The sequence below is a fragment of the Rana temporaria genome, chromosome 2 (assembly GCF_905171775.1).
Source record: "Rana temporaria chromosome 2, aRanTem1.1, whole genome shotgun sequence".
Taxonomy (NCBI): Eukaryota; Metazoa; Chordata; class Amphibia; order Anura; family Ranidae; genus Rana; species Rana temporaria.
In genome coordinates this window covers 244,281,606-244,301,309 of record NC_053490.1, presented here as the reverse complement: position 1 = coordinate 244,301,309, position 19,704 = coordinate 244,281,606, and the positions used below count along the sequence as shown (strand labels likewise).

Genomic DNA, 19,704 nt, shown 5'->3' with positions numbered 1-19,704 from the left:
AGTCCCTATGAAGCTCTGATTTAGGCGGGTTTACACTGGTGCACTGCAGTTTGGCTGAAGTTCCTATGAAGCTCTGATTTAGGCGGGTTCACACTGGTGCACTGCAGTCTGGCTGAAGTCCCTATGAAGCTCTGATTTAGGCGGGTTTACACTGGTGCACTGCAGTTTGGCTGAAGTTCCTATGAAGCTCTGATTTAGGCGGGTTCACACTGGTGCACTGCAGTCTGGCTGAAGTCCCTATGAAGCTCTGATTTAGGCGGGTTTACACTGGTGCACTGCAGTTTGGCTGAAGTTCCTATGAAGCTCTGATTTAGGCGGGTTCACACTGGTGCACTGCAGTCTGGCTGAAGTCCCTATGAAGCTCTGATTTAGGCGGGTTTACACTGGTGCACTGCAGTTTGGCTGGAGTCCCTATGAAGCTCTGATTTAGGCGGGTTCACACTGGTGCACTTCAGTTTGGCTGAATTCCCAATGAAGCTCTGATTTAGGCGGGTTCACACTGGTGCTTTGCAGTTTGGCTGAAGTCCCTATGAAGCTCTGATTTAGGCGGGTTCACACTGGTGCTTTGCCGTTTGGCTGAAGTCCCTATGAAGCTCTGATTTAGGCGGGTTCACACTGGTGCACTGCAGTCTGGCTGAAGTCCCTATGAAGCTCTGATTTAGGCGGGTTCACTGCAGTCTGGGTGTCTGGTTTACCTGCGTTTTATAGCCACGGTCCCATTGACTTCTGATAGGTTAACTGTTTTTGGATCATTTTGAGGTTGTTACCTTTTTGCCCTGTGGAAGTAGAATTTTCGGGGGGGGAGGGGTTATTGTTTCAGAAATCCATAGCAAAGGTGTCTGAGCTAATAATGCCATTATTGTCCATTTAAAGCACATTTTGCTCAAGGTCACCAAGGACATGACTCCTAAGGCTCCATGCAGGCTGGATTGACCACCAGTGCTCTTGGCAGGGGGAAAAAAACGCTAATTTGGAGAGGTTTTTTTTTGTACTATCATTTTTTTTTCTGCCAGAAAAAAAGCTCTCAAAAATTAAACTCTGCTGGTATTTTCTTATTCATCTTTACACATACAGTTTACAAAAGTGTCCACCACCTGGGATTTTCCACATTTTGTTGTGCTTCACACTGGAAATTAAAATAATTGGAATTGTTATCAATAAGCTACAGAAAAACAAAACAAAAATGTATGTACTGTATATATACACACACAGTATATGTATGTGTATATTGTATTTTAAGTATTTCCAACCTACTCCTAATAATCTGACCAATCCTGTTGTTTTTGTAAACTTTGTGATCCCCACACATTTACATCCTTGAATTCTGTGACATGTAATCACTATGCCCTGTGAGAGCCGATTCATACAGGGGTGACACGACTCTGGCGGGGACTTTGCGAGGCGACCTGAGCGCGCACCACAGCACGACTTGGGGCAGCTTACAAGGCGACTTCAAGTCACCTCCAGGACAGAAGGCTTTCCAGTGGCCAATCAAACAACAATCAGCTCTGTGGGGGGAGGGGTTTGCCTGAGAAAACAATTTTCTCTTCCTGTATATTTGCTTCAGGGGATCCGACTTGGAGGCGACTTCCTTCCATTGAAATCAATGGGTACAAGTTGCCTACAAGTTGCCTAGAAGTCGGATTGAAGTAGTACAGGAACCTTTTCTGAAGTCGGAGCGACTTCAGTAGTGTACATTAAGACGGCTCCATTCACTTTCATTGACTATCTCAACCGCGCAACTTGGGGGTGACTTCAAGTCGGATCCAAAGTCGCCCCTGTGTGAATGGGCTCTTAGTAGACACTGCTATATCACACATTTCACAGAGACTGTCTTCTGATCTACAGAGGTGCTGAGAGGAGGGAGTTTCAGGAGGCAGAGTCAGTACAGGAATCACTGCTTACAGGCAGCACAATACTATGGGATATGTAATCATTAGAAGTTGGTAGCAAACAGCAGAGAAGAAGCTGCAAAGCATGCTGGGAATCCATGAAGTTGTGGGGATTGACAGCAGACAGGCAGCACTTACAAGATAAAAGGAGAATTTTCAAGTAAACTTACTTTGGATTGTTAAAAATAAATATTGTTTGTATTGTTATAATGCTGATATTCTAAAATGATAGTTTATACTGTGACTATAAATCTCATTTAAAGTCAGGTATGGCTTTGTTCTTCCTTTCTCTAAAGCAGGGGTAGGCAACCTATTGAGATCTACCTAGACAACATGGAGAAAAGCAAAGAACCCGTAGAGGGAGGGGTACAAGGTGGCGCAGTGTCTCACAGTATTCTGTGCCCCCAACGCAGTGTTCTCTGTTCCCTTCACATCACCCCCACTGTGGTGTTCTCTGGCCCCTCTCTCCACAGTAGTGCCAACCCCACAAAAGTGTCCTCTGTCCCCCTTCACATCACCCCCACCCCTTCACTGTAGTGTCCCCCCCAAACAGTGTGTTCTCTGCCACTTCACATCACCCCCCCCCCCCGTTGATCGTGATTGTTGGCTTGCTAACCCCCCCCCCCGCGCTCTAAAGCCTACTTATTGGTTACTTGCCCATCACATTAAAGGATCCAATTTTTTTGCTACAGAAAAAGTTAAGATTTGTGGAGATAAACCTCTCATGCACATAAGCTGTATCCTTAGATTGCACTGTAAAGTGTGTGATTAGTGGTTTACACAAGTACAGTAAAAGAATAACAAAGCCAAAGGCTGTATTGCATATTGAAGGCACTTTGTAAGATAATTCATTATTTCCAAACATTGCAGTACAATTGTTTTTTTGTTTTTTTTTTGCAGCTGGAAAGTGATTTACCTGATTGTAGGGCTTGAACCTGTGTGACAATGACATAAACTGAATAAGACTAAAATATATTTGTCATTTTCTAGTGACGCACTAGACTTCCACAAAAGTGTTTCATGCAGTACAAGTGTCATTAGCAATTGTCCTGTCTGACATTGATTTCTTTTGAGCACAACACACAATCGTATTAAATTCATTTTGAATCATGCTACTAATTATAGGTTTGTAAGTGATGGCACCATTTTGTTAGATTTCATATTCCAGTCACGGAAATCCTTCCCTGCCAGGAGAACACAGTGATTACTAATAGCGGCTACAGCCGCTGGAAATAATCGCATGCTAGAAGCCCGACTTGCTGGTTGTAAGTCGATCAACGGACTGACTCGAGTACAATCAGCCTGCCCGTTATTAGACTGAATCACGGGTGGTTCAGCAAGGGTGAGATTCAAACCACCTATAGCTGGCTTTAATCATAACAATAGACAAAACACAATGTGCTTAAGCTGATAACACACAAACAGTTCTAATTTCTCATGTCTTTATTAAACGTTTACAGTGCTGGAAGAAAAAGTAAGTGAACCCATAGACTAATTACTTTAAAGTATAACTAAAGGCAAATCCGTTTTGGATAGAGTGGAGTGGGATTAGAACACCTGTCAGGTTTTATTGCTGACTGTAAAAACTGAGGTAAACTGTCTCTGCAAGTGAAATCTGCACAGTTTTCCCATCAGTTCCCATCACAGCCCTTAATCTGCATAAGGCTGGAAAGCAGTCTTATGCCGCGTACACACGATCAGTCCATCCGGTGAGAACGGACCGATGGACCATTTTCATCGGTTAACCGATGAAGCTGACTGATGGTCCGTCGCGCCTACACACCATCGGTTAAAAAAACGATCGTGTGTTAGAACGCGGTGACGTAAAACACAACGACGTGCTGAAAAAAACTAAGTTCAATGCTTCCAAGCATGCGTCGACTTCATTCTGAGCATGCATGGATTTTTAACCGATGGTCGTGCCTACTAACGATCGGTTTTGTCCTATCGGTTAATTTTAGAGTGTTTAGACTTCCATCAGTTAGACAAATTGTCTATAAATAGACCGCTTGGTCCTGTGACTACTTTTCCTAGCAGTGGGTGCTCAGCCAAGATAACACCAAAGGCACAATGCAAAATCCTTAAAGGGGTGGTAAAGGTTTGTTTTTTATTTTCTAAATAGGTTCCTTTAATCTAGTGCATTGTTGGTTCACTTACCTTTTCCTTCCATTTCCTTTCTAAATGTTTTTTTCTTTGTCTTAATTTCTCACTTCCTGTTTCTCCTCAGTAAGCTTGCCCCCATCATCTGACTGGGGGTTAGTCAGCCAGAACAGCTTACTGAGGGGGAACAGGAAGTGAGAAATTCAGACAAAGAAAATACAAATTTAGAAGGGAAATGGAAGGAAAAAGGTAAGTGAACCAACAATGCACTAGCTTAAAGGAACCTATTTAGAAAATAAAAAACGAACCTTTACAACCCCTAATGAGGTAAAGAACCCACAAGTAACCGCTAAATGTTTGAAGACATCACTGGAACTGGCAAGCATCCCTGTTAATGAGTCTACCATATGCAAGTCTTGGAACAGGCAAGGGTGTCCATGGAAGAACAGAATGGAGGAAGCCTCTGCTCTCCAAAAAAATGGTGCAAAAAGGGCACAGCTTATCAACATCAAGAAATCATCCCAGTGCCACTTGCCATCATTGAGGGGAAAGTTAATTCCCCTCATTTACCAAAATATCCTACAGGATAATGTCCGGGTGGCTGTCTGACAGCTGAAGCTTCGTAGAAGTTGGGTGCTGCAGCAGGACAATGAATCAAAGTAAATCCACCACAGACTGGCTTCAGAAAGTAAGTTCACCTTTTGGAGTGGCCCAGTCAGAGCCCAGACATTAACCCTATAGAGATGCTGTAGAACGACCCCAACAGAGCTATTCACACCAGACATCCTACAAATGTGTCTGAGGTGAAGCAGTTTTGTTAAGCAGAATGGTTTACAATCGGATTCAAAGCTACTAAAAGCACTTGCTTCAAGTCACTGCTGCCAAATGAGGTTCAGCCAGCTTTTAACTCCACATGGGTTCACACACTTTTTTTCCCTCCATCACTTTAAATATTTAATGGGTATATTCAATAAAGACACAATGAATTAATAGAATAGTTTGTGTTATATCAGCTTAAAGGAGTTGTAAAAGCAGAAGATTTTTTTATCTTAATGCTTTCTATGCATTAGGATAAAAAAAAAAACTGTGTGTAGCAGCCTCCCCAGCACCCCCTAATTACTTACTTGAGCCCCTTCTCTCTCCAGCGATGTCCACGAGTGTCTAAGCCAGTGGTTCTCAACCTGGGGGTCGAATGACAATTTGCCAGGGGTCACCGAATCCTGGGCTATTCCTGAAGCCCGCACTGCTTTACCAGCCTTTTCGCAGCCAATAGAGAGATATAGAAGGGAAAGAAAGGAGAAAAAAAGAGAAAGTGGTACATCCTAAAATGTACTATAAGTGGAAGGGACTCGGGGAGCGATAAATGTCCATGGGTTAGGGGCACAAATTACTTGTCTTGCCTTGGGTGCTGACAACTCACGCTACGAAAATTTTACTGTTGGGGGTCCCCACAACTTGGGAAATTTTATCAAGGGATCACGGCACTAGCAAGGTTGAGAACCACTGGTCTAAGCCATCCGGGACACTCCGCCTGATTGGCTGAGACACAGCAGCTTCTGCCAATCAATGTCAGTCAGCCAATCAGGAGAGAGAGGGCCGGGTCGGAGCTCCATGTCTGAATGGATACACGGAGCTCTGACTCGGCTTGGGTGCCACCCTAGAAAGCTGCTAGCTATGGGGCACTCCACAAGAGGGAGGGGCCAGGAGCAGCAAAGAGGGACCTGAGAAGAGGACTGCCCTGTGAAAAAACAGCTGCACAGAGGAGGTAAGTGTAACATGTTGTGTTTTTTTAAACAAGACTTTAAGCACATTGTGTTTGTTTATTTTTGGGACTTGGGGGACCAAATAGATTTACCCCATGAGTGCTGGAATATACCATGATTATGCAAGCATTTATAATGAATGGACATTTACAAGTCGGTTTTTTTTTCTATTTGTTGAACTTGATGGACTCTTCTTATTTTCAGCCTACATTTTGTAGCATTTGTAAGCAAGTACTTCAAAGCATTTTGGTTATTTCCACAAAAAATGTATAATAAGCATTTTATGCACATTTTTAAAAAAATTATGTAGCATTTTTCAAGCCGTTCCGCTGAATGCAGTATTCTAGAAAAAAATGCCTTCATGTGCTATCTAATGCTATCAAGCAAGACAGGCTAGGGTGAACTGTCTGGATGAAAAACACCTTTTTTCTTTTTTTTTTCACGCGGCTCTTAAACTTAAGGAGGTGTTTATAGAAATACCTTTTAAAATAGGTTTGACGTACAGTTCTTAACCACTTGCTTACTGGGCACATAAACCCCCTAAATTTCAGCTTCCGGCACTGCGTCACTTTAACTGACATTTGCGCGGTCGTGCGATGTGGCTCCCAAGCAAAATTGGCGTCCTTTTTTTCCCACAAATGGAGCTTTCTTTTGGTGGTATTTGATCACCTCTGCGGTTTTTATTTTCTGCGCTATAAACAAAAAAAGAGCGACAATTGTTGAAAAAAAAAACAATTTTTTACTTTTTGCTATAATAAAAATATCCCAATTTAAAAAAAAAAAACACATTTATTTTTTCTCAGTTTAGGTCGATACGTATTCTACGTATTTTTTTTTTTTTTTTTTATAAATCGCAATAAGCGACTGGTTTGCGCAAAAGTTATAGAGCCTACAAAATAGGGGACATAATTATGATTTTTTTTTTAATTTTATTTTTTACTAGTAATGGCTGCGATCTGTGATTTTTTTTTTTTTTTTATTGGGACTGCGACATTACGGCGGACATATCGGACACTTTTGACACATTTTTGGGACCAATCACATTTATACAGCGAACACTGCTATAAAAATGCATTGATTACTGTATAAATGTGACTGGCAGTGAAGGGGATAACACTAGGGGGCGAGGAAGGGGTTAAATGTGTAAACTGGGCGTGTTTCTAACTGTGTGTGGGGGGGGACTGACTGGGGGAGGTGACCGATGCTGTGTCCCTATGTACATGGGACGCAGCATCGGTCTCCTCTCCCTGACAGGACGTGGATCTGTGTGTTTACACACACAGATCCACGTCCTTGTCTGTGTATCCGCCGATCGCAGGTGCCTGGCCGACATCGCGGCCGCCAGCCACGCCGCATCGGCACTTTGGTGATGCCACGGGAGCGCGCGCGCGCGCCCCCAGTGGCCGGAGGACGTCCATAGACGACGTCCTGGCAATTGAGAGCCACCTTGTGGCCGTCTTTTGACAATTGGCCGGATGTAAAGTGGTTAAACAACTCTCTTCTAAATGTTTTAATGTTATAATTATGGTACAATGGTGTTCTCCCTAGGGTGGCACTAAATACAAGTCTTTGGATACATCACATAAGCAGTATTCATTTTCGGTTCTGTTGTGTTTTTGCAGAATAAATGTATAAAATAAATCTTTCCTGAGAAGCCGACTGCTCAATTAGTGCTATCTGTGCTATTATCCCACTGCGCCTAGATGTCCATGGTGACTCCCACACCTCTACTCTGAACGGACATATCTGCCTAGCAACTAGATGCTTTTCTCTAGAAAGAGAACATGTGGGATGTGGTGTACACAAGCAATTTACTGAACAGTTTTATCTGAGATAAGTGTACTGAAATGGCTTTGTATCTAAAGGTCAAGTTGTATATATGGGTTGTTTTTAGAGAACATTCAACTACATCTTTTAATGGAAATACTTGGAAATTATGTTTTTTCAGAGAGGCACAGCAATTAATGATTTGTGAATACACGAATAAAAATAAAATCCTAAAACAACCTGCTGAACTTTGAGCCTTTTATGCATTTCAGCTCCAACATGAAAAATATATATATTTGTGAATTTGTTGATATTATGTACAGGTTCTAAAAATATTCATTGGAACCAATTTGCTTTTTTTGTGGCCATGGTTATATTCTATATAATAGTTTTGTATTTCTGCCTAGCCATTGCCTGTTTGACTAGTTGACAATTTATTTTTACTATAGTTAAAAGAAGGGAAGCAGAAAATAAAAATTAAATGCCATGTTGTAACTTTTTATTAAATTGTTTTTCTATTTTAAATTAATAAAGTATTTACATATTTTGAACAAACCATAAAAGCCCTCAATGCCCTAAGTGTAGCTCTAAGCATTGTGGATAAATTCATCTTCAAAATTCACAGCTAGAAAAGATTTGCTTCTATGAGGCTGAAACTTGAATTCACTACTAGGAAAGATTTAAACCCGACTTAATAGTATTTGTTGTGATCCTTGAAGATGTTTGAGAGTAAATTACTTCCAGTACATGCAGCTAGTGAGGCCATCAAACACTGCTGATACACATTAGTGAAGAGGTGAATCTTCTGTTGCAGGAGATACCAGTAGAAGTTTCTGTACAGACTTCGGAGAAAAGAAATTGACTAATTACAGTAATTGTAAATACTAGAACCATTCTGTATACCTTACCATTGAATTTACTGACTGACTGAAATGTAGAGGGTTATTTTACAGAGATATTTGGTACTTTCTCCTGAGTTGCCATAGAGCATTTTTTTATATTCTCGAGCATGGTGCTTATACTTTTAATTTGAAGACGAGGAGAAGTTTTTATTTGCATTTATGGTCACTTTTGGCATATATCATGTTACTTTTTCTTTTGTTGCTCCTTTCAAGTCAATGAGAAAGTACAAAACCAACTAAAATACAAGATCTTTTTTTCTTAAACTCCTGAAAGCATGCTAGTTTTGATTTGCTTTGGAAGATGATGCCCATGAACACTAAATTTAATGTGAATGAAATGATGAAGGTATATCATGTCTTACAGATGCATTTGTGTGCGTTTTTTTTTTTTTTCAGAACTCCCATCCTCAGAACACTTAAGCGTAGCAGATGCAACATGGCTAGCCCTTAACGTGGTCTCGGGAGGCGGTAGCTCATCTAGCTCTCAACCAATTGGAGTGACCAAAATTGCCAAATCGGTCATTGCACCGTTGGCAGACCAGAACATCTCTGTGTTTATGCTATCCACCTATCAAACAGATTTCATATTGGTAAGTCATTGTGCACGTTATATAGGATAACACAGTAACAGGATAGTGTTTTACATTGAAAAGTCAGCATAAAGAGGAGGTTGGGAAATTAATGTATATTAGTTCCGTCGATGTTAAGCTCATATTTGTTGCCATAAGGTGCCATCTAATAATCCATCTTCCTGGTACCAGTACATTTATTGTAACAATTAAGGCTAGACCTTAAGTTGTCTGCATTGTACCTGATAACCTTTCCCATTATAGCTGAAAATTAAGTACTATAGCTGTGTTCAGTTTTTGTTATTTGTGGCATTGACATCTTGGATATCCATTTGCTGTATAAGTACCCATAATACTGCTAGATGTGGGCTACGCTTACCCTAACGGATTGAATCCTTTTGATCTTGTCAGAACAAATTAAAGTTATTTGATAAAGGCCTACATGAGTAGATGCTAACATAACACATCCCTTCATTGTACACTCTTACAAGATTAGCTCTGATTTTAAGGAAACATGTCTGTTGCTCCCCATTAAACTCTAAATACATTCAGGCCAGTATCCACAATCCTAATAGACCTGAAGGGGAAATGTAAAAATAACAGGAGCTCAACTAATAATTGCTTATATTTCAGGTTAATTCACATTGCCACCAGCCATTCACACATCGCATCAGGGCACTGACCCTTCATTAGGCACTACCCAAAGAAAGGCCATTGCCATTAAATGGTGATATGTTAAGCCTGGTACACACTGCTAGTTTTTTATTAAATTCAATTTAGCAGGCTGAACGAAGAAAAAAACAGACAGCTCAGGTCGGAGTTTTACTAACAATTCGATGTTAGTAGAGGCTGTGTGTCCTGCTGTTGTGTTCTGACAGGGGGATGCCGCCCCCCCCAAATCCCCGCCAGAACACTCCAGTCTGCCCCATTTGGCCGAGAGCGCTGATCCAGATCCAGTCGACAGATGTTTTTCGGCCATGCCCTTTTATACAAGCTGGCCAAAAGACTCCAGTACACACGGGCCAAATGGTTCAATAGAAACCAACCGTTATGACCCGGCATTCGACCCATGTACACAGGGCTTTCGGTTTGTGGTAGTATGTGAAAAAGGATTCTATCATTGATCAAAATCTGGTTAAACTAAGCATGGTCTAATCTACTGACTAATTGACTTGTACATCCATCCTGTATGGTCATCTTTCCAATTTGTTACAATCACTTCTGATTCTAGAATTGTCCTTTTAAAATCTGACAACTTACACGGTGGTGTAGCATTAGCCTATGTAGCAGCTACTACTGGGCTTTAAAGCAGAGTTCCACACCAAAGTGGAACTTCCGCTTTAAGCACTCCTCACCCCCTTACATGCCACATTTGGCACGTCGTTTTTTGCAAGGGGGGGGGGTGCTTCGATAGGAGTGGGACTTCCTGTCCCACTTCCTACTTCCACCTACGGGCCACCTTGGCGGCGACTCTCGCCTTAGGCGGCCCCTCCCTCTAGGTGATCTCCTGGGACACGTGACAGGTCCCAGGAGATCACCTGTCCACTCCTAGAGCGCAGCGCGACTCGCGCATTCGCAGTGCGTGCACGGCTGTGAAGCTAAAAGTGGTCACGGTCGGGTGCCCACAGTGTGAATGGAGGCACCAGGGGAGAGGAGCGACGCCCCAGCCGGCTGCATCGCTGGACCGTGGAGCAGGTAAGTGTCTGTTTATTAAAAGTCAGCAGCTACACTTTTTGTAGCTGCTGAATTTTAATAAACAAAGGCTGTTACTCCGCTTTAAACAAGGGCCTGCACATAAGCAACTACAGGCATATACTAATCTATTCTGCGATGGCAATTGAATCTTCACAGTTCTCTCAGCATGTACTTTTAATGTTCCAAAAAGCTAGAGTATGTTACAACAGGATCCTATTGCAGCCAACCAAAAATCAACTGTTATTAAACAGTTTAAAATAGGTGGTTTAAAATGTTTATGTAGGTGTTATTATTTATTACGTCACATTGTTAAATTAAGCCCCATACATGCTTTTTTACCTTTAAAGTGACACTAAAAAATATTATTCTCCAAAAATATTCTATATACAGTATGTACCTACTGCTTAATGGCTCTGTAATTTATTTTCATGAAATTGTTACTTACTGGGTTTTTCTGCCTCTTTGTAAGCTCCCACATATCTCCTTTTCCCACCCACTTCCATTTTTTTGGAACAAACAGTGCACACTTGTTGTGGTCTATGCACACAACAAATCCTATAGTCCATAGTCAATCTCTGGAGAGAGAGAGAGAGAGGGTGGCTACGTTCTACATACATGGACGATGAATGTGGCTACCCTCTAACAGGAAGTTGAATCACAGTAGCAAAAAAAATAAGAAATTTGGAGGAAGTTGTCAACAATAGAAAGGTATCTTTTTTTGAGTTAAGGATACATTCTTGAATAGTATTTCTTTATCGTACATCACGGGACACAGAGCGGCATATTCATTACTATATGGGTTATATGGAGTACCTTCAGGTGTTGACACTGGCAATCTCAAACAGGAAATGCCCCTCCCTATATAACCCCCTCCCATAGGAGGAGTACCTCAGTTTTTACGCCAGTGTCTTAGGTGTTAGTCATGGTTTAGCTTGCCTCCGCATCCTTGGGATTAGGTGAGCTACCGGTTCTGTCCAAAAAAGCCTCAGCGCTAAAGTGGTCAGTAACCGGACCCCAAACCCTTGGGGTATAGCCCATAATGCTTTTCTTTTTAGAGAGCTGGACCCTGGGCCCAGAACTTAGAAACCTTTGGGTGCCTAATGTTTCTGTTGCCAGAGTGCTATATGGGCCCAGGACAGTGGATCCTTCATAGGAACCCAGGGCCTGAAGGTCTAGACATCCCCACCGAGATGGGGGAAGATTGGGCCTCTTGCTTGGCAAAGTCCTGCGGCATGGAGCAGGTAAGTGAGGGGAAAACTTGCGGAACTTGGTTCTTAGCAGGTTTTTTCTGGGGGGTCACAGGGGACATGCCTAAAGTTATGCACTGCATCTGGCAAACTAGTCACATATCATAAAGATAGGATGGCTCTATATGTATTATTCCCCATAAGATGTGACCTCCCTTGTAGTGTTGGAAAAGCATTGAGTGGGGCCTGTGTGATATAAAAGTATATGTGTGTGTCAGAGAGCTGTGCTTACCTGCAAGCCTCCAGGCGATGCTCCATTCAGTCTTCCTCCTCAGAGCCTGCAAAGCAGGCAAAACGCTGACCTCCTCGTGGTTCCAGGCTGCAGGCTGCAGTTTGCTGGAGCAGAGAGGTCCCTTCCTCCCAACCCCCCACCCCCCCCCCCCCCCATGTCGGGAGGGGCATTTCCTGTTTGAGATTGCTGGGGGGGAAGGGCGGGTCAGTGGCTTAAGGAAGGGGCGGCCCTTCCTTGTTTGTTCCATACTTTGGAACTGGGGAGGAAAGACCAGAGCGGCAGCACGGGGCGCCGAGGACACACAGTGGCCAGAAAGGATATTGCAGTCTTCAGAAAACTGTTTTCAAGCCTAGAAATAGGCTGTTTCTTTTCCATCTCATAGTTTTTCTTTGCAATACTACTCAGGGGGACAGAATGTTTTTTCTTTCCTGGATTTGAAACAAAAACGAAAAAAAAAAAAAAAAAAAAAAAAAGTCATCTAGGGGAGAGGAAGCATTTTTTATCCCCCAAACAGGTGTTTGGGCAATTAACTTTTATAGTTCCAAATACCAATAGGTAGCAGGTGTACCTCGGTATTGTACCATGGCATCCGGGTCAGAAAGTACAAGAGGTGGGGATTCCCCCAGAGAGTCTGAGGTCTCGGACAAAGCTATGCCGCTGCTTTCCCCACAGGGAGCCTTGGGGCCATCGGGATCTGGGGCTGGAGCTGGCGCGGGTCAGTCCAACCCTAAGATGGTCACGGACGAGGTATTACTCACCTCTTTAAGAGAGATGGAGAAAAGAATGGGAAAAATGATAGCCACAGCTATGCGGGGCAGTAAATGGATTAGATCTCCGTCGCCCGAGCGCGGACCCTCAGAAGAGGAGGTCCTTTCCTCAGGGGAATTGGACGACCTCTTGGACAAGGACCAAGTAGGTTCAGGGATCGAAGATCCGGATACAGAGGAGTCTGGAGCAGTCTCCCAAGGGGAGAGCTGGTGGATTCAAGCCTTAACGGACTTGGTCCATAATGCATTCAACTTGCCAGTACCAGATCTCCAGGTATCTACGGTTTCAGCTTTGGGCTCACTGAGGGCGCCTCAAAGCAATGCAGTATTTCCGATCCACCCTCTACTAGAGGGAGTTTTGTTCCAAGATTGGAACAAGCCAGATAAAATCTTCTTACCACCTAAAAGATTCTCTGCCCTATATCCTATGGAAGATAAATTTTCCAAGAAATGGGCTACTCCTGCAGTGGACGCAGCCATCTCATGTATTAACAAATCATTAACATGCCCTGTAGAAAACATACAGGTATTCAAGGATCCAGTTGATAAACGCTTGGAAGCACTACTTAAGAACTCCTTCACTACTGCAGGGGCAGTAGTACAGCCAGCTGTGGCTGCGATTGGGGTTGCTCAAGCATTATCGGATCAAGTTAAGCAGATGCTTAAACTTATTCCTGCCCAGCAGGCAGAAGAATTTTCGGATGTCCCTAGGGCCATATGTTTTACAGTAGACGCAATTAAGGATTCTATCCAGCAAGCGTCACGTTTATCGTTATCCCTTATCCATATGAGAAGACTCTTATGGTTAAAAAGCTGGGAGGCCGAGCCCCCATGCAAGAAGCTCCTGGTAGGGTTCCCCTTCCATGGAGGACGACTCTTCGGAGAAGACCTAGATAAATACATTCAAACCATTTCAAATGGCAAAAGTACTCTCTTGTGAAAAATAAAGGAATATATTACAGACACCAAGTGCCAATATAAAACCACAGCGCTATGAGAATAAATAAATATTCAAAACTAAAGTTATGCAAGTGTACAATGTGATAACACAATTTCAGTGATTAAACTCATACATTGAAAACATGCAACAAAATTATTATATATTAATGATAAATATAAATTTAAATTTAAGTGAAAAAAAGTCCGTGTTGTAACATAAAGACGTGAAGAAAAGAGTTCATATAACTTCAGTGTGTATAATCCACTTTTCAGAACTTCCACCACACCTCAGTGTTCAGTGCTCCAATCCCCTCACAGTGGACACTCACCACAATGTTATGCCTCCCACTCTCGTGTTTGGCTAACGAGCTTGAAATAAATATCTCCACAGTGTCACCCGTCAATGAATTCCAGTGTTAAATGTAAGGATGTTCCAAGTAACAATGCAAAAAAAGAAAAGGTGCACAATAGTGTAATAACGTAAGACCAGTTTAATATAAACACATAAGAAAACCTCCAAAAATTGCACTCACAAACAAACTCCAATAAAAAGCTTTGTGTATGAACAGAACGCTGCACACTTCAAAATCCTTAATGGCAAATAACAGTGGTCACGGCGGACCCTCGGTCACCTGGATTATCTCACCGCAATCCTCGGCACAGCACACCACTTCAAACGATACTTTGTATTTCCAAATAGCTCCGATATAACTGCAAGCAGTCTTGGATGTAACTTAGGACTTTCTAAACATGGATTAGGCCACGCCCCGACATGTTTCGACTTCCTGTCTTATTCATGGGTATGGGCCAATCAATTCTTCCCCTCTTTTAAGAGTATTCAGGGATACTGCCAGCAAATGAAATCAGACAGTGACGATTCGCACCACGCCTCTTGCGTGTGCGTATCGCACTATCTGAAAGAGCGAGGACGTCACCCGGTCACGTGTGCAGTGGTGTCCAATAGGGTGAGATCATCGCCGCTGTCTATGGGCGGGAGCTGTGTATAGCGTCTCATCTATCACTATGGCAACGAGGAGCGCAGCCAATCATGCTGCGCCTCTCTTGGTACGCCGTAGAGTGATCAATGAGTGTGAGCTATCATTATGGTGCCGCGTTGTCTTAACAACGGGGGACGCGGCCAACTGGTCACGTGTGCCCCGTGGTCAATAGACGCTGCTCGCAGCATTAATCCATACGGAAATATAGTACACAGAACTGCACTAATATCACACACAACGGTTTACTTTTTAAACTGACAAGTACAAATTGGAGAATGAGATAGTGCGGGCATAGTAGCACTTATCAAAACCTAGGAATTAAAAATGATCTAAATTTGGGACCGGTCTCTCAAGGATCCCCGTGACCACCAATACCTAGGTTTAACAAACATCTCAATAAAGGTCATACATTCATTAAGTAAATGCAGAACTTACATCATTAAATTAAAAATTTAAAATTTAAAAATAAATTAAAACTAGCACTATAATTATGGTCTGACATATATATATGATAAATTAAAACAATATGAGATATTTTTAAAATTTATATATAAATGAATAAATCATATATAAAAATAAATTATACACAAATCTATATATCTACATAGTAGTCCGAGAGGAGCTAAGCCATTCCATTCAGGACAACATATCATGAGGTATCCCTCGTGAATATGGGTAAATATACAAATAAATTAAATAAATGAATTAAATATGGAATGAATGGTTGATTATCAATAATTATGATTGAGGATGAACGAATATAAATAAATTAAATCCAGACATCATGATAACCGTATGATTTACCATGGAGTCCAGGTATCTGGCACCCAACACTGACAACTGCAAGGATGAGGGTTTCAACTGGTATCACCCAAGCTCATGTAGCTTATTATCCTGCAATTCAGTACTGGGTCCAGCCCTAAACCGAACAATAAAGAATGAGTTGCTCACTACTACCATATACCAATGGCATAGATGAACAGCCTGAATATGGAAAATATACTAGAGGCATTGTATGCTTCAAGAATTGTTAATGAAGCAGTTGAGGTCAACTTCTATATTTAAACCTCGAGGCTGAAGACATTTAAGCAGGTATATCCACTGGGTTTCGCGCTGTGAGAGGTCCCTTATTCTATTTGAACCCCTCCACCCGAAATACACTACATCAATCCCACAAAATTGGATCAGAGATGGATCCTGTTTATGTCTCTTTTTGAAGTGCATCGAGACGCTGTGATGTTCAAAGCCCTTTTTTATGTTCGCTAGATGTTCAGCGATTCGCACCCTAAGCAATCTTTTAGTTCTCCCCACATAAAGTAAACCACATGGGCACCATAATAGATAGACTACATAGGAAGAATTACACGTGCTGAATTCTTTGATTTCAAAAGATTTGCCATCACTTCCTGTAATTTCACATTTCCCCCTGTTATGTGTGCGTACTGTCCGACAACATATACACTTTCGACAGGGAAAAAAAACCTTTTAGGTCAATTTTTATAGAGGGATTGGGAGGATCCAAAATTTTCCGGACAACCCTATCCCCAAAATTTGGTGCCTTTCGGTAAATAAACCGAGGTTGTTCTGGTATTACAGTCCCCAAATGTGTGTCTCTAGCCAAAATGTACCAATGTTTCCGAAAGATGGTTTCAATCTCCTTATATTGAGAATGGAATCCTGTTAAAAAACCCCATTGGTGTTGACTATTAGATTCAGCAGATACCCTCTTTCTCAGACATTGTTCCCGCGGTACATTTGCTACATCTCTTATGATGTTATTCAATTTAGTTTCATTGTACCCCTTCTGTACAAATCTCTGTTTCAACATAGTTGCTTGTTCTATATAGTCAGATTCCTCAGTACAATTTCTCCTCACTCTTAGGAACTGTCCTTTCGGAATATTGTTTATCCACGCCGGATGATGTCCGCTCCGGATCGACAAGTAACTGTTCCGATCTGTCGTTTTAAAGTGTACTTTAGTCTTCAATTTACCATCTAGGTGTTTAATGTTGACATCAAGGAAATCGACTGAACTGGTGCTGATATTATATTCAAGCTTGATGTTATTACTATTGTTGTTGAGATCTGTTAGGAACTGTCTTAGATCCAACTCCGATCCCTCCCAAATAAGTAAGAGATCGTCGATGAATCTACGATAGAAAATCAGCTGTCGTTTCTGGTTACGGAAGATATATCTATCCTCCCACTCCGCCATGAACAGGTTGGCGAGGCTAGGGGCAAATTTTGCTCCCATAGCCACGCCAACCTGCTGCGAAAAGAAGAAGCCATTGAACCAGAAATAGTTGTGTGCCATGCAGAACTCCAGAGCCTGGCCGAGGAATTTCTTTTGGACATAGGGAATGTCCTCCCTCCTGCTCAGTGCCCAATTTAATGCCAGCGCAGCGTCCTCGTGTTGGATTATGGTATAAAGGGACGCTACGTCCGCTGTTACCAAAATAATGTTGGACTCAGAATTGATATTAACTAGTTGCAAAGATGTTACTAAGTCCGTAGTGTCCTTCAAAAATGCCCTAGTATTCCGAACACTAGGCTGGAGGAACTTGTCTAGGTATTCTCCCAACCTGGCAGTTACTGAACCAATCCCATTTACAATGGGTCGGGCCGGTGGGACTGTTGGGTGCTTATGGATCTTTGGAAGCGTGTATATCACAGGAGTCCTACACACAGAAGGGGCCAAATAGGCTTTTTCTTTGGCATTAAGGGCATTGGTCCGGTATCCCCAACAAACTAGAGCTTCTAATTGGGATTTATAATCCTCAGTGGGGTCTGAGCCCAATCTCCTGTAAGTGGTAGAGTCACTCAACAATGTGGTTAGTTGGTTCAGATAAAACTCCTTGTCCATAACGACCACCCCGCCTCCCTTGTCAGCAGGGCGGATGATGATCTCTTTATTATTTTCAAGGCTTTTTATTCCTTCCTTAATGAAATCAGGGTTCACCTTCTTCTTTTGGGGGAGTTCATCGATATCTTTCAGCACTAATTGTTTAAAGACCTCGATGTAATGGTTATTTGGGTTTTGGGGATTAAAAAGGGATCTATTCTTCAGGCCACTGTCTATGTGTCCAGGTGCAACAATACTCTTTAAAGATGATTCAACCGGATGGCTCAAAAAATATTTTTTCATATTGAGAGACCTTATAAATTTATGAGTGTCAATGTACAAATTAAACTTGTTCATGACTTTCCTTGGTGCACATTTTAGGCCAGTGTTTAGTATGTTCAGCTCTTTCGAATTCAACACTACTTTACTTAAATTAAAGATCCCTGTATTTAGATTTTCCTCGGTCTTTTCTTTGGATTGCTTTCTCCGTCCGGCCCTACAACCCCTTCTTCTCTTTGGGGGTAATCCCCATTCTTGGAGTGTGGATGTGGTTGTCCATTCCTGTCCACCCCTTTGTTGTGAGAGGTGTGAGGGGGTCTCCTCGGGGTTGTTCCTCTCCCCCTCCCCCTCTGCCCTAAAAAAGGCTGTGGTTGGTGATAATAATGATTAGGTGCTGGGTGTGCATACCACTGCTGATATTCTTGTTGAGGGTAATATTGGCAATGGTTATGTTCACCCTGTGTGTAATAAGGGCGAGGTGATTGATGATTTTGACTATATTGATAATCATCTCTCTCTCGTCTAGGTCCTGCAGGTGATTCAAATTGTGGACCATACTGCCCACTTCCAGAAGCCTGTGAGTCAGAGTTCCGTCTCTGATTTGGCAATAGATGTTCATTTTTCCTCATTATGGCTTTCCCGGTATTTTGTTTAATTGAATCCTTTTTCTGATTCGCTGGGTTTGTTTTCTGTACAGGTTTAACTCCCTCATTCGCGTTATCAGTTCCTGCAGCATTTTGCCATGCATATACTTTATCATTCTTGAAATCTTCAGAGTCTCGGTTATATTTCTTAACCTTTCTCTTCTGCGTTTCCCTATCAACTTTCTCCAGTTTTTTCTTCATGTTCGTATTAAATTCTTTAATCATGGCAGAATCATTAATTGGTACTAATTTGTCTTGTATGATTTTGATTTTATCATTAATCATACTCAACTTAATCTGTTTCCTTTTCAGAACCAATAGTTGTAAATCCATCCCCACTTTATCAAAGAATTTTTTCCATTCATCCATATATTTAGTCTCATGGAGACCATCTTGGGGAGTCACATCCCACCTTAAACTTCTAAAAATCAGACCCTCCTTATTATAGTGCTCAAACGTAAACACATCCCACCAGGTTTTTATTTGTTTCTCTAATAGAATCTCCAAGGATTTTAAAATCCCCGGATAATCTTCCTCACAGTCTGTCATTTCATGACTGGTAGAGAAGATCGTGTCAGCACTCAATTGCCTATTCATCAAATAATTGATGGATTCCATGGCTGCTAGTAGTTTAAATAGTATAGAAATGTAGTAATTGGGATATCAAAGAAAGCGCCCGACTGATAACCCACTACTGCGCCAATGTGAAAGAGAAATTAAAGCGCCTAGCTGCTGTTTAAATAAACGATATGTGAAAAATAAAGGAATATATTACAGACACCAAGTGCCAATATAAAACCACAGCGCTATGAGAATAAATAAATATTCAAAACTAAAGTTATGCAAGTGTACAATGTGATAACACAATTTCAGTGATTAAACTCATACATTGAAAACATGCAACAAAATTATTATATATTAATGATAAATATAAATTTAAATTTAAGTGTTCGTAAATTTAATACGAACATGAAGAAAAAACTGGAGAAAGTTGATAGGGAAACGCAGAAGAGAAAGGTTAAGAAATATAACCGAGACTCTGAAGATTTCAAGAATGATAAAGTATAT

General features: G+C 41.7%; 1 protein-coding gene across 2 annotated transcripts in view; it reads left to right on the top strand.

Annotated features, from left to right (window-relative positions):
- The window catches only part of CASTOR2 (cytosolic arginine sensor for mTORC1 subunit 2), a 201,571-nt gene that overhangs the window by 146,468 nt on the left and 35,399 nt on the right, over positions 1-19,704 (top strand). For both annotated transcript variants that reach the window (XR_005746964.1, XM_040336736.1), the window contains exon 3: positions 8,821-9,014. Coding sequence is in view for 1 of the 2 variants with exons in the window: in XM_040336736.1 (XP_040192670.1) it covers positions 8,821-9,014 (194 nt within the window). In the remaining variant the exon portion in view is untranslated. The remainder of the gene's footprint in view (positions 1-8,820; positions 9,015-19,704) is intronic.